Source organism: Nomascus leucogenys, chromosome 12 (assembly GCF_006542625.1).
Source record: "Nomascus leucogenys isolate Asia chromosome 12, Asia_NLE_v1, whole genome shotgun sequence".
Lineage (NCBI taxonomy): Eukaryota > Metazoa > Chordata > Mammalia > Primates > Hylobatidae > Nomascus > Nomascus leucogenys.
Window position 1 is genome coordinate 34,417,905 of NC_044392.1, and position 16,010 is coordinate 34,433,914.

Below are 16,010 nucleotides of genomic sequence, written 5' to 3' on the forward strand. Positions count from 1 at the left end.
TCTGTAACAACAAAAATAGAGTAAGAAATATAAACCCCAATTTATATAACAATCCCCCTGTAAAATTTCAATGAATGACAAAGAAATATCTTTTACAGTCACTTACCTGCATCATTTAGCCACTTCTCTAAAAGTGGCTTCAACTTGCACATGTTCTTAAAGCTGAGGTTCAAGGCTTCAAAGCGAGAGATGGTAGTTTGGCTGAAGTCATTTCCATATAGTTTCCCCATAGCGAGCCCAACATCACCCTACACACAATACAGGGCAGGAGGAGAGGAGAGGAAAGACAGAGTCATCTCACCAGTGCTTAAAGCCTTCACTCTGGGGTGTTGCTCCAATAACTGCTTTAGACAAAGAGTCAATAATTATTCCACTTACGGGGTCCCACATAAACTCCATCCCTAAGCCAGTCACAGTGTTACTGTGAGGACTCTTTTAGGCCTAATCGTTACAACGTTCAATACTGTCCCACATACTTTCCCATTTTGAATCTCTTCTTGCCACCTTATGTAATCATGGAGATACCAAAATTTCAACTAGGTATCAAAAATAGTGCTAATATTCTAACAAGCCCCTTAATTGATACAACCAAAGTGATTTAAGCAATCTTTAAAAATGTATTTATCTGGTCTGGGAACAGTGGCTCACACCTTTAATCCCAGCATTTTGGGAGGCCTAGGCCTACATGGGTGGATTGCTTGAGCCTAGGATTTCCAGACCAGCCTGGAGAACATGGCAAAACATCTACAAAAAATACAAATATTAGCCAGGCGTGGTGGCGTGTGCCTGTAGTCCTAGCCATTTGGGAGGTTGAGCTGGAAGGATCGCTTGAGCCCAGGAGGTCAAGGCTGTAGCAAGCCGTGATCATGGCACCGCACTCCAGTCTGGATGACAGAGCGAGACCCTGTCTCAAAAAAAGAAAAAAATTTAAAAAAGAAAAAGAAAAAGAAATTTATCTGTATCACCTACAGATATTATGTATAACTCTCTAGATAACCCAAGATATTTCTGAACTAATCAAACTTCCCAAAAATCACTTTAAAAATTAGAAATCATCTCTTCTTTTCCCTATCAAGTATTTCTGGACGCAGTGAAAAAAAAAATCTATTTTCATTCCTAGTTTGGATTTCAAAGTTAGTTACAAAAAACAGGTATTCTAAAAGACTACTTTTGTAACCATCATAGAAATAGAAATTCACAGTAGAGAGGTTTGACCCATTTAGTCAAACCTTCATGGGCACTGGAAACTTGGTAACCTTACAGCAATAGAACAATGATGCCCTGAATATATTACAAAAGATGTCTTTCTCTATAAGCCTATAACCTTTGAAATGTATACAGAGCTTTTCTTCTTGCTGAATCTCTCTTGATCAAGTGGGAAAAAAAGCGTAAGATAGTTGCTTTATATACAGGAAACAGAGGCTCACGGAGTTTAAATGATTCACCCACTCATTTCAATTAGTTTAGTAACAGGGCAGAAAGGCAACATCATTTCTGGTCCAAAGTACTATACAACTAATCCTACTATGAGACAGCCAACTCTCAACTATCCTGGCAACACTTATTTTGAACTGGGATTATCCCAGTCCTTTGATTCCCCCCCACCCCTAATCCATCTTTTGAATACTACATTTTTTATTAGCGCATTGAATACTACATTTTTTATTAGGTGGTAGTTGGGTTAAAAAAGTAACATATTTTTAAAACCCCATTTTCTTTTCGGTGAACAACTTCTGATAAAAAGTTTAACAGATGAGAAATATTGAAATGTAAGACAAAATGAGGCACACAGAATACCTGAACTTCAAGTGATTGATATCCTCTGCCTTCCCATATAGCCACCAGCCACATGTGGCTATTTAAATTAATTAAAACCCAATAAATTAAAAATTCAGTTCCCCAGCATCACTAGCCCTTCCAAGTGCTCAATAGCCATAAGTAGACAGTGGCTATTGTATTGGACACTCCATGTCCAATGTACAGAACACCCCATCATCACAGAAAGTTTTAGTGACAGTTCTGAATATACTGAAGTAGAGAGTTTATTAATTTCCTTCCAATTACCATAAAAGTGAAAGAACCAGAATTAGTGGTGAGCAGGGCATAAATGCTATCCATTATACTGTATACAAATATGTCTAAAGATATAGATGATTATGTTTGTCTATACCTGTATCTCTATATATTTATTAAAATGTTACTTCAGGCAGGGCACGTGGCTCACACCTGTAATCCCAGCACTTTGGGAGGCCGAGGCAGGTGGATCACCTGAGGTCAGGAGTTCAAGACCAGCCTGACAAACATGGCGAAACCCCATCTCCACTAAAAAATACAAAAATTAGCCAGGTGTGGTGGCAGGTGCCTGTAATCCCAGCTACTCAGAAGGCTGAGGCACGAGAACTGCTTGAAACCTGGGAGGCAGAGGTTGCAGTGAGCCGAGATCATGCCACTGCACTCCAGCCTGGGTGATAAAGTGAGACTCTGTCTCAAAAATAAAATAAAATAAAATAAAATAAAATAAAATAAAATGTTACTTCACTCAATCAAATATTCACTAAGTGCCTACTACATGTCAAGCATTGAACTTAACGCATTGTGTATCACATATATTCATGTCATGGTCACCTTGTTTAGATTACAGCTGGTGCCAACTAAACCTTGCAATTCTTTGAGTATAAGAACTTATGTAGCAGTTAGATGGCAATAAGTGTTTTCTGGCATAGTAACTGCACAATAAGCTACAAATTTTCACAAACTTCTATCTTATGATAAAAGTATATAAAAGTAACAATTTAACAAGTAAAAAATAAGTCAACAGCCTTGGAAACATAAGGCCCCATCTCTACCAAACACAAAAAAATTAGCTGTGTGTGGTGCATGTGCCTGTAGTCCCAGCTACTTGGAAGGCTGAGGTGGGAGGATCACTTGACCCCAGAAGTTTGAGGCTGCAGTGAGCTAAAATTGTGCCATTGCACTCCAGCCAGAGCCAAGAGAGTGAGACCCTCTCTCTAAAAAAAAAAAAAAAAAAGTAAATAAAATATATATTAAAAAATCATGACAGTAATTATAAGAAATGTGATACCTTAAGGTGGTGGCTGGAAATAAAGCTATGCCATTCACTGACTAGAACCATGATAATAAATAATAAACTCACTTTATCATTTATTAATATGTTTTATTTCACATTTAAATTGCTTAACTGAATAAAAAGCAACAGGCTCCTCAGTTAACATACTAACTTTCATTAATTTGGTACAGGCTTGGTTTAATGCTCTTTCGTGATAACCCAACTCACAACCATCTTGGGTTATCACTCACAAAAGTAAATGTTTTAAGTAGTCGATTCATATATAATCTTAACTATATTATATCCCTTTGATATTTTTAAAAAGAACATAACAAAAAAGGAACAAAACTGGGATTGGGAAATAATGAATGTACCACATGTGATAAATGTATTATGCTATGACATGCTTTCTAATTATGGAAAGACAGCCATGGTAATCCTTTAATAAGCAATTATGTAATTAGAAAATAACTTTAAAACATCTAATAATGTGTATATTTACACAGAGAATAGAGCTTTTTTTGTTTCAGCAAATAACTTTAATGGCTAAAACTTTCTCTTTGTGTGTGTATATAAATAAATTGGCCACAGAGCAACCTTTGAATAACTAAAATTGAAGTATCTGACTTAAAAACAGAGGTTGATAGACTGATTTTCCATTCTGCAGCAGTAGTATGTACTTTAACCCACATAGTCCAAGTTTGTGAACCATTGCCACTGCTGTCTCAAAGTCATTTCGAAAAATAAGGAATGGTCATGCCAAAAAATAGAATAAAACCACAAAACAAAATACCAGACCATAGGGAAGCTCCTTTACCTGGAGAGATGTGCGGAGGGAGAGAAAAACGTAACACTGGCAATATGTTGGGTCAAACGCAGAAAGGCAAACCACTATTTGAGTAAAAGTTAAAGATTTTTAAAAGCCTTAACATCTTTGGCATATCACTTAGGCAACAATCTCTCAGGGAATCCCAGAGTATGCTGTGCTAATAGTTTAAAACTTGAGGCACTGCTAAATATGCTAACCTTATACTTATTTCGGCTTTGTAACTTACTCATATCAATCTAGTTTTACGTTTAGCTTTCTTTCTTTTTTTTTTTTTTTTTTTGAGACAGAATCCTGCTCTGTCACCCCCCAAGCTGGAGTGCAGTGGTGTGATCTTGGCTCACTGCAACCTCCACCTCCCAGGTTGAAGCAACTGTCCCTGCCTCAGCCTCCCGATTAGCTGGGATTACAGGTGCCCGCCACCACATCGGCTAATTTTTGTATTTTTTAGTAGAGATGGCGTTTCGCCATGTTGGCCAGGCTGGTCTTGAACTCTTGACCTCAGGTGATCCATCTGCCTCGGCCTCCCAAAGTGCTGGGATTACAGGTGTGAGCCACTGTGCCCGGCCTAGCTTTCTTTTTAAAACAAGTCAGATCATTTAAGATGCTTTGGAAGTATTAAAATGTTTCTGGATAATTTGCTTCTTCATAAGTCAAACTCCTCACAAATGTAACTGTATTTCTGCTAAAATCATGCCTATTTAAAAAATCATTTTATATTCCCAAACACAATTGATTTCTTTGAGCAAAAATGAATTCCCAAAGAAATATAAGCCTGGGCTGGGCCTGGTTGCTCACACCTGTAATCTCAGCACTTTGGGAAGCTGACGTGGGTGGATTTGGTTGAGCCCAGGAGTTCGAGACCAGCCTGGGCAACATGACAAGACCTCGTCTCTACAAAAATTAGCCGGGTGTGGTGGTGTGCCTGAGTCCCAGCTACTCAGGAGACGGAAGCGGGAGAATCCCTTGACCCCTGGAGGTCAAGGCTGCAGTGAGCCATGATCACGCCACTGTACTCCAGCCTGGGTGACAGACCGAGGCCCTGTCTCAAAACAAACAAACAAACAAACAAACAAACAAACAAAAACAAAAACAAACAAAAAAAGAGATATATATAAAGATATATATAAATGTGTTCTTAAAAACACCTATGGTACATTCAGGGATGCTATCCTTGGATTTTGACCTACCAGGCCAGGTGGAGCATTACTGTACTTTCAACACAAAATAATTTGAGTAATATTTTAGTGGCTTAAAAACTTTAAATTATATTCCCTGGAAGAAAATATCAGATTTTTCCTGATTCCATAAAAGCACCCAATCTAATCCATACTTCAGGTTTTTTTTTTACCTAATGATCTTATACCATTTTACATAAATTTCATTCAGTTTAATTCCTTGCCTGCTTTAAAAGTATTATTTGCAGGCTGGGCGCAGTGGCTCACACCTGTAATCCCAGCACTTTGGAAGGCCAAGGTGGGAGGGTTGATTGAGGCCAAGAGTTCAAGACCAACCTGGCCAACACAGCGAGACTCTGTCTCTAAAAAAATATATTATTTACGACAGGTTAATCAAAGAGTAAGTCAGTGGTAGTGCTTAAAACAAACAAAAATGCTATGTATCCAGACAACTGTTTAAACCATTAAATATATTCACTCTTCTTTAAAAGTCCTCAGCTGACAAATTCCAGAAAATTAATTTGGATTTTGGTTAATTTGGGGTTTTCTTCTTCTATAGATTCTTGCTTGATTAACTGGTTTTAGCATAGGCTTAGAGAGTATGTGTGCCTGTGCCTGCATGCCTGTCTCCATCACCCTCTCTCTTCCAGAAAGTTATTTTTATTTTTCATTTTTATTAATTTTTATTTTTTAGAGACAGTGTCTTGCTCTGTCACCCAGGCTGGAGTGCAATGGAGCAATCATGGCTCACTGCAGCCTCGACCTCCCGGGCTCAAACAATCCTCCCACCTCAGCCTCCTGATAGCTTGGACTACAAGCATGTGCCACCACACCCAGTTAAATTTTTTATTTATTTACTTTTTGGAGAGACAGGGTCCCACCAGAGACCAGGCTGGTCTCCATCTCCTGGGCTCAAGCAATCCTCCCACCTCAGTCTCCCAAAGTGCTGGGATTACAGATGAGAGCTACTGCACCCACTACAAAAAACTGTTTTTAAATAAGCCTTCTAAACTTTTCCCCTTTTAGCTAATAGAATACACCCTGTAACCTTTACTCTCTCAATCTTACATATGAAGTACTAAGGTCTACCACCAGATATTCTTCAAATAACAAAATCCTCCGTACAGTCAAAATATCCTCCAACACAATCTTTTAAACTCTTCACAATTTACTGATATAATTATGATTTCAGAGGCCTGTGTTCTGAAAGAAATCATAAAGCTTCTAGACTAACATTAAACCATACATTAAAAATGCAGGAAAAGGCTAACAAAAAGGTGCAGTTTAAAACCAAAAAACAACATGGATGAGGAACATATTGTATCTTAGAAGCCTCTTTGGACATGTAAAGCAAATACAGTTGTCCCTCAGTATGCACAGGGGATTGGTTTTGGGACCTCCCTTGGATACCAAAATCCACTGATGCTCAAGTTCTCAAAATTATAAAATGCATATTTGTATATAACATATGTGTATCCTCCCATATACTTTAAATCATCTCTACGTTACTTACAATACTTAATATAATGTAAATGCTATGTAAATTGTTGTATTGTTTAAGAAATAATGGCAAGAAAAAAAGTCTATACATGTTCAGTACAGACATGACCATACTTTTTCGTCCCCCGTCCCAAATATTTTGGACTAGTTGAACCCACAGATGTGGAATCCATGAATACAGAGAGCCAACTGTATTTGGACGCAGCCAAGGAGGGCAATCAATGTAAGGCCAATTCACCCTACCTGAGTGAATCCAAGTTTGATTCGTCTTTGTTTGAAGGTCTTGGCAAACTGCTCAAGCTCCTCAAGGTCACTGGGCTCCTCCAAGCTGGGAGTATCAATTCGCTTTGGTGTTGACTGGCTCTGTGGAAGTGTCTGAATTGGGGTTGCTGCTATTGTGCGTGTTGGGGTTGCTGGCTGTTGGAGAAAGAGTAAAACAATGAGGAAAAACATGTGAAGAGATATTTAGGTTTACTCCAAGTAAACAACTGAAGGAAAGAGCCACATTTATGGATAACAATGAAGACCATGTAACACTACAGAAGGTACAACATAATGTTCAGTGAGCAAAGCAGACAGTGAAATTATGTATACTGTAATTACAATTAATTACGTAATCTATAAAAAAACATGAATACACAAAAATGAAATGAATACACAAAAATGAAATCTATTATAACTGGGTTTTCAAATGGTCTGAATACATATATCTTATGTCTTTTAATAAATTACTCTTTATTTCAAAAAATCTATTTCATAAGTCTAGCCCTTCAACTGTCAAAACAGTAGACAGCATATAGGTCTTGTTTATCACTATTATATCTCCAACCTGTGACACCGTATTATAAAAATAGTATTCAAGATCATAATTCAAAATCATTAAGGGGGAAAAGTAAATCTCCTGTAGTTTAAATAGCTTATAACAGGTTTCGCTTTTGTATATCTGTTCCAGTTTTTTCTCCAAGGATCTATATCTTAAACCTTCACTGTAATTATGGTAAACACAATTTTACCCTCTGCTTTTCTCATTTAATGTTGTTTTAACTTTTTTCTATGGTATTTCAGTCTTCATAATTATCCTTTTTAAAAACTAAGGCTGGCCGGGCGCGGTGGCTCACGCCTGTAATCCCAGCACTTTGGGAGGCCGAGGTGGGCGGATCACAAGGTCAGGAGATCGAGACCATCCTGGCTAACACGGTGAAACCCCATCTCTACTAAAGATACAAAAAATTAGCCGGGCGCGGTGGCAGGCGCCTGTAGTCCCAGCTACGCAGGAGGCTGAGGCAGGAGAATGGCGTGAACCCTGGGGGGCGGAGCCTGCAGTGAGCCGCGATCGCGCCACTGCACTCCAGCCTGGGTGAAAGAGCGAGACTCCGTCTCAAAAAAAAAAAATAAAAAAAATAAAAATAAAAATAAAAATAAAAAAAAATAAAAACTAAGGCAATATTCTCATAATTTACGCACCTATGTGCGTAACCAGTTCTTAATTGCTAGACAGTTTTTATGTTTTCACTAACATAGGTAACAACACAATGAAAAACTTTATGCATATTAGTTATTTTTTCCACCTATGTGCGTAATTAGTTCTTTTGAGATAAATTCTCAAGGGCTTTTCTGGTAACTAGATAAACAATTTCATGGCTTTTGATACATATCATAACTTTGGTTCCCTCTATGCAACACTCTTCCACGTGACTTATGTTAGCAGTTTTAAAAAATGTTTTGCTAATTCAAGAAGTAAATGGTAGTTCCCTGCTGCTTTAATTTGTATTTCTCTTACTACTCAATGTCAAAATTTTCCCATGTGTCAATTATTATCTGTATTTCTTTGGATGTGAATTGGATTTATGTCCTTAACCAATTTATATATTAATGATATTTATTCTCATCCTTATCCTTAGAGAGATCCTCAAATTTTATAGAGGAAGCTTTGTCGTATTGATGTAAATGCTTTTTCCAATTTGCTTTCTTCTTTTTATTTTTCAGTGTACATAAATCTTTAAATTGTCATTTGGGTGAGCTTTTACTTTTCCTTTCTAATATATCCTGTTACTTCAAATCTGAGAAAGCTTCACTTATTTCTAACATTGATAAAATTCCTTTTAATCTGCTAGCTTCTTCTTTGTTGAATATTTGATTATTTAAATCCATGTATAGTTTATTTTGGGACATGAGGGTATAGTCTCTTTTTAAAAATAAAATACTCAACTTTCTTATCACACAAACTTAAGGTTATTCTGTTCTATTCACAAGCCCTGAGTGGAACACACCTCACTAGTGGGAGGCACTGCCTGACTGCATCTTAGTTGCTCAGTTGACCCCTCCTGTGAACAGTAGCCCAGGTGAGCGATTATAAACCAGAATTACAGATAAAGTCTGCGGCTGTGAATTTTTCTTCTTCAAATTTAGATGAGTTATATAACCCTGACCTTTACCTTATGAGTCAAGGCTTCCTCCAAAGGAACTAACTGTCTCAGAAAACTACAGAATAAGCATTACACCGGCGACAACTGGAGTTAAGTTCCTCTCTTATTATCCTGTTTCAATGACAACAACAAAGTTCATTTCTATGTCATGCTGACACTGCGTAATTTTCAATCTGACCATTTTGGAGGATCCAAACGAGCAACAACCATAGCAGACCCCTGTGTGGCTGTACACTTCTCACAGCGAAACTGGTTGACAGTTAGAGGTGAGTCTTAACTATCACATTGTTACTTCATCTCCGGGCTTGAAGTAGCCCTATTCTCAAATAATAAAGGACTAAAAATCGCTTGGGTACCTTTAGATGGAGTGGTTACAGATAAGTTACCCCAACTCCAGAAACCTCAGGCTGGACTGGGCCAGATCTAGAAATGGCAGAGTAGAATTCAGTGAGCAGGAGTCAGGATGAAGCCACAACGGCCCTGCCACCATATGCAGGGAATGCAGGCCAGGAAGAAGTCTCTGGTACAGGCTTTTTTCAAAATCCCAACCTCACTCTTGCATTCAGCGTATTCACAAATTCACCATTTAAAAGGGCACATGTAACTGCTAATTGTAGTAGCAGTTACTACAGATAGTAGTAGATACAGAACATTCTCATCACTCCCAAAAGTTCCCTTGTTCCCTTTGCAGTTAATCCCCATCATTAGCCCCCTGTCCCTGGCAACCACTAATATGTTTTATGTACCTTAGTTTTGTCTTTTCTAAAATGCCATGTGCATTGAATCATACTGTATGCAGTCTTTTATGTCTTCTTTCATGTAGTATAATGCTTTTGAGATTCACAGGAGATGCATGTATCAGAAGCATGTTTCTTTTTATTGCAAAGTAGTATTCCATCATATGGATATGCTAAAGCTTATGGTACCTAGTCACCAGCTGATGTATATTTAGGTTGTTTCCAGTTTGAGGTGAATAACGCTGCTATAAACATTCACATACAAGTCTTTGTGTGGACGTATGCTTTCATTTCTAGGGATAGAACTGCTGGGTCACAAGGTACATGCACATTTAATTTTATAAGAAAACTGCCAGCCTGGTGCAGTGGCTCACGCCTGTCATCTCAACACTTCGGGAGGCCAAGACAGGCAGATTGCTTGGGCCCAGGGGTTCAAGACCAGCCTAGGCAACATGGCGAAACCCCATCTCTACAAAAAAATAGCTGGGCATGGTGGTGCACGCCTGTAGTCCCAGCTACTCAGGAGGCTGATGTGGGAGGATCACTTGAGCTTGGGAGGTCAGGCTGCTAGAGTGGGCTGTGATTGTGCCACTGCACTCCAGCCTGGGTGACAGAGCAAGACCTTGCCTCCCCCTCACCCCCGAAAAAAGAAACTGCCAAAACAATTTCCAAAGTGTGTAGACCATTTTGCAACACCACTAAGCAATGTATGAGAACTCTAGTTGCTTTACCTTCTTGCCAACGCCTTTTAAATTTTGCTTATTCTAGTGGCTGTGTAGTGATATTTCATTTAAATTTTCCTGATGACTAACGGTTTTTGAGCATCTTTTCATATGCCTGCTGGACATTTACATATCTTCTTTGGTGAAGTATCTCCCATTTTTTTGCTGCCCATTCCCTTAAATCAGATTGTCTTATTATCAACTTGAATGAGTTCTTTAGACATTCTGAACACAAATCTTTTATCAGATATGTTTCATAAAAATATTTTCTCCCCATCTGTGGTTTTCTTTTCATTCACTTGAGAGAAGCTTTTAATTTTTATGAAATTAAATTTATCTGTTATTTTATGGTGCTTTTTGTGTCCTATTTAAGAAATCCTTGCCTAACCCAAGGACACAAATATTTTTTTCCAAGCTTTTTTCTCTAAGTTTAGGTCTATGACCCATCAAACACATCTTTGTACATGGTGTGAAATAATAGTCAAGGTTTTTTTTTTCCCTATTGTTTCAGCAGCATTTTTTGAAATGACTTTTTTTTCCCCACTGAAATCCTTTGGCACCTTTGGCAAATCAGTTGGCCATATACATGTGGATCTACTGGACCTTCTATTCTGTTCCACTGATCTCCATTTCTATCCATATGCCAGTATTACACTGTCTTCATTAACTGGAGTTTTATAATTATTCTTGACATCAGGTAGTCCTTCAATTTTCTTCTCAAAATCGTTTGGTTATTCTGTGTCTTCTACAGTTCTATATAAATGTTAGAAACAGTATGCAAATTTCTACAAAAAAGCCTGCTAGGTATTGGTTGAGACTGTGTTGAACCTAGAGGTCAATTTGGGAAAAACTGACATTTTAACATTTAACTTAGGTCTTCTGATTCATGAACACATTACTTCTTTCTATTTTATAGGTCTTTAATTTTACGCAGCAATGTTCTATAGTTTTCAACTATAGAACTATTTGTATAGGCCTTAAAAATATTTTGTTGTTTATCCCTAAGTACTGTAAATTTCTTTTTCTTAATTTCAATTTCCAAATGCTCACTGCTAGTGTATAGAAATGTAAATGATTTTTATATATTGACTTTGTATCATACTTGCTAAGCTCACTTATTCCAGTAGCTTTTTTTGGTAGATTCCTTAAGATTTTCTACATAGACAATCATGTCATCTAGCAACTAAGATAGTTTTACTTCTTCCTTTCTAATCTATATGTCATTTATTAATATTTCATTTTATTGTCTTATTGCATTACTGGCACCTTCAGTATAATGTGGAATAAAAGTGGCAACTGGTCAGTCACTTTGCCTTGTTTCTGATCTTGGGAAAGTATTCAGTTTTTCATTAAGTATGATGTTGGTTTTTTCTTTTCTATTTTTTTTTAATACATGCTCTTTACTAGGTTAAGAAAGTTACCTTCTATATCTAGTTTGCAAGAGTTCTTATCATAAATGGATGCTGAATTCTGTGAAATCTGGTAATGTGTTAGTATTAAGTGATAACTTTCATACTGCAGACAAAGAAAGTCAGAGCTGGAAGGAGATTCAGGATCAGCCAGTTCAGTCACCTAATTTATAGATGAGAAGACTGAGGTCCAGAGAGATAAAATGACATGTTCAAAGCAACAGCTAGATAAGAAGTGGAATTAGGTCTATAATTTAAATCTCTATATGTCTAAGATTTTTTTATATAATTATAGTGTTTATATGGTCTAGTAGAAATGAGCTAAAGCACCATAAAAGCATTGAGAAAAAAGAAAATATAGAGATCAAAATTTCTTTGCAGTTTCTGAGAAAGGGTAAAGGGTAACAGTGGATTTTTAACTGAGGCTAACTAGGTTTCCAGTTTAAGTGGTAATATCTACTGCCAAGTATGGTGAGGGGAGATGTCACATAGCTAGAACTCATTACTCATTTACTGCTAACGCAGTTAATCTTTATGAACATATAAGAAACAGGAACTCTGAAGATTTTCAAAGACTATATTGATTTGGTAGCATTGCTTTATTGAGCTGATAAGCTTAGCTTTGATTTTCTGGTCAGTTTTTGAAGACCGAATTATTTTTATTAGATTTAAAAAAAAATTAAATAAAGTCCAAAAGTCTCCCCAAACAATATGATAAGAGAAAGCGGCCCCCATAGAAGAAAACTGACCTGGGAGGTGAGGGTGATGCTTGGCTGCGACTGTAGGAGGTTGGCTTGGCTTTGCTGAGGTAGTTGCGTTAGAAGATTTTGCGCTTGCAGGAGACCTGTAGGAGAAAAACATGTTATCCAGAAACATTAAAGATTTCTTCGAACACATGGCAAAAGAAAGAAAGAATTAGAAAATGAGCTGAAAATTTCCAGTTGATCTCTGGTAGTCTTACTGGTATCAAAACTCTTATTTCTCTTATTTGCCTTACATTCAATCTTGTTTTACAACTTGGAAGAGAAGATATAGAACATTAAATTAAAACTGATATGTCTTTGGCACAATCTGAATAAGCTCTGTGATAGGTCAATCCTTTATTTTAGGAAAGAGTGGGATGAAAGTTAAAAAACTATTCTAAATAGAAACAGCTGGAAATTCCCAAAAGAGCTCAACTTCTTAACCTAGAATCCATTAGAAACTGCCAGCATATGCTGGACCAGAGGAAAAGAAGCATTTTCAAGTTCTCTTTATCAAACATTTGCCTGTTGGTGATAATAAGGTTGAAATGTAAAATATTCTATTAATATCTGCATGAACACTGAACTGTCTTAGTTTCAAATAATTGATATTGTAATGCCACCAATGCTTCATGATGACAAACTGACATTCAAAGTAGAAATACAAACTCTTTGTTTGTAGAAGATGCTCAATTACTTGAATATATGGCTTTTTATTTTCAGAACCTGATAGACAGGACCAACCCAGAATGTCTGTATTTAAGGATTTAATCTATAGTAAAGAGTTTCAGATAAAATGCTGTTGCTAAAATACTAAATACAAGATTACGTTTGCTGTGATAAGAGCAATGGTAGAAAGTATTCAACAAAGCACACCAAACAAAAGGGATTTTACCATTTTCTTTCGAACATGTGATAAGATTATCTGAGGCAATAGCTTCCTAATTATGATTTCCTTAGGTTACTAAATTTGGATATATTAAATGTTGGAATATGTAGGACAACAGCCAGAACACTTAAGCCTGCCAGAGATTAGCCATAGAATTTATCATTTATTTATAAGTAACTAAGCACTGCTATCAAAAGATAGTAATATTTATTTCTAAGATACTATTCTAAGATAAATATTAGTATCAAAAGATACTAATATTTATTACTAAGATTTAAGCTATCAAAAGATACTAATATTTATTTCATAATGTAGGTCACAAATAAGATAAATATATTAAATATATTTGAATTTTTCTAAAGAACCCTGACTTGCTGATCTGGGGCAAGTGAAATACATATTGAAGCAAATATGATTAAATAAAATTCAGCACATATTACTACAAACATTTCTCAAAAGGCAGGTTTATGGAAGTTTAAATGACCATCCTGCTTCCCCAAGTGTCTCTCTATAGTTCAATCTCCATATAATAGTTAGGGTGATCTTTATAATCTTATTATTTCCCAATTAAAACGCTGTCATGGCCTTATATTAGAATTAGAACAAAGTCTATGCAGCCCTAGGTATCTGGCGCTGTCTAGCTCTCATATCTCAACTTCTACCACTTCCTTTGACTCACTGAACTCCAGTTACTTTGGCTTTTCTTTTCCTGGATCAGGTCAAGCTGTTCCCATCTCAGGTGTTTTACATTCCTTTGCCTACAAGACTCCTGTCTTCAGATTCTAGGTGTGGTAACCTCTCTCTTATCCTTCCTCACCAGTTCCCAATTCAAATATTGCTTCTCCAGAGAGACTTTTCCAGACCATAGGCCCATTCTTCTTTAGGTTAACCATTACCAGATTACTATGATCCGCTACCTGACTAGTACGTACTGGTATCTAAACCATTTGTTTACATGTTTCTCTTAATGAGGGCAGGGCCTGCATCTTGTTCAAAATACATCCCTAACTATTAGAGCACTATATGACACAGCAGGCACTCAACTAATTTTTGAGTGAATTAATTAAAATATCAAACTTTACTGGTTTGAAAAATACTGAAGGGTAGTCTAGAGGAAAAAAACTGTATTTTATGTTAACGATTAAAACTAATTAAATAAAATTGTTTTGCAAAGACTAAAGACTAAAGAATATTCAAAAACAATAATAAAAAATGAAAGAGAGGGCCAGGCACGGTGGCTCATGTGTGTAATCCCAGCACTTTGGGAGGCCGAGGCAGGCAGATCACTTGAGGTCAGGAGTTCAAGACCAGCCTGGCCAACATGGTAAAACCCCATCTCTACTAAAAATACAAAAAGTAACTGGGTGTGGTGGCACACAGCTATAATCCCACCTACTCGGGAGGCGAGGCAAGAGAATCGCTTGAACCCAGGAGGCAGAGGTTGTGGTGAGACAAGACTGCGCCACTGTACTCTAGGCTGGGTGAAAAAACAAGACTCCGTCTCAAAAAAAAAAAAAACAAAAGAGAAGAGAGCACAAAGGTCAGAAATGCGGTTCCGTTATTAAACATAGGCTATTTCAACCCAGGAGTTTCTTTAAAGTTTAACAATGAAAGTTAGTTTAATCTGTAAGAGACAAAAGCAGGTAAGTAAACAAATTCAAACCTTAGGTTTTACCCCCAAACAAGGTCAGCTGAAAAGGCTGAAAGGGCCCGTAGAGGTTTAGAACTTTTTAAAAAACCAATGCTTGGCCAGGTGCCATGGCTCACGCCTGTAATCCCAGCACTTTGGGAGGCCGAGGCATGTGGATCACGAGGTCAGGAAGTTGAGACCATCCTGGCTAACATGGTGAAAACCCGTCTCTAGTAAAAACACAAAAAAATTAGCCAGGCGTGGTGGCATGCGCCTGTAGTCCCAGCTACTCGGGAGGCTGAAGCAAGAGAATCCTTCTAACCTGGGAGACGGAGGTTGCAGTGAGCCGAGATCACGCCACTGCACTCCAGCCTGGGCGACAGAGCAAGACTCCATCTCAAAAACAACAACAAAAAAACGCTTGCCACCTTCCCTTACCTAAACAATGAAAACCCAAACAAAACTCAAATGAACAGTTTTCTAACCAAGAACATTTCTTTGATTATTTTTATAATTAGTGCTGAGAGTAAATAGGGCAGAATAAGATAACCAATAAATTATGACTCAAGTTCAGTAATCTGTCAGTAAGAATTTTCCCATGAAAAATAATTCTGAGGAAAAGGCTTAAATTTCCCTTGCTAGAAATTAAATTCTGGACAATTACAGTTATATAATCATAGCAATATTACCAAAAATATGAATTACATCTCAAAAGTTTTAGATTAACCAATGAAAAACAAGAGAAAACAGAATTCCAGAAATCAATATTGAAGGCTAATCTCATGCTGGAAACATTGTTAAAATTCCAAAAGATAAAATCTTTGTCCTCCATCATGAAGTTAAGAGATTAGCTCTTTGGATTTTCAGCTTCTCTGATGCTATT

The 16,010-nt window shown here is 37.2% G+C and overlaps 1 protein-coding gene across 5 annotated transcripts in view; it reads right to left on the bottom strand.

The window, feature by feature from the left end:
• Positions 1-16,010, bottom strand: part of POU2F1 (POU class 2 homeobox 1) — a 208,570-nt gene that overhangs the window by 30,818 nt on the left and 161,742 nt on the right. For all 5 annotated transcript variants that reach the window (XR_004032613.1, XM_030824030.1, XM_030824031.1 and 2 more), the window contains 3 exons: positions 12,615-12,709; positions 6,815-6,988; positions 107-248 (listed from right to left, as the gene is read on the bottom strand). Coding sequence is in view for 4 of the 5 variants with exons in the window: in XM_030824030.1 (XP_030679890.1) it covers positions 107-248; positions 6,815-6,988; positions 12,615-12,709 (411 nt within the window). In the remaining variant the exon portion in view is untranslated. The remainder of the gene's footprint in view (positions 1-106; positions 249-6,814; positions 6,989-12,614; positions 12,710-16,010) is intronic.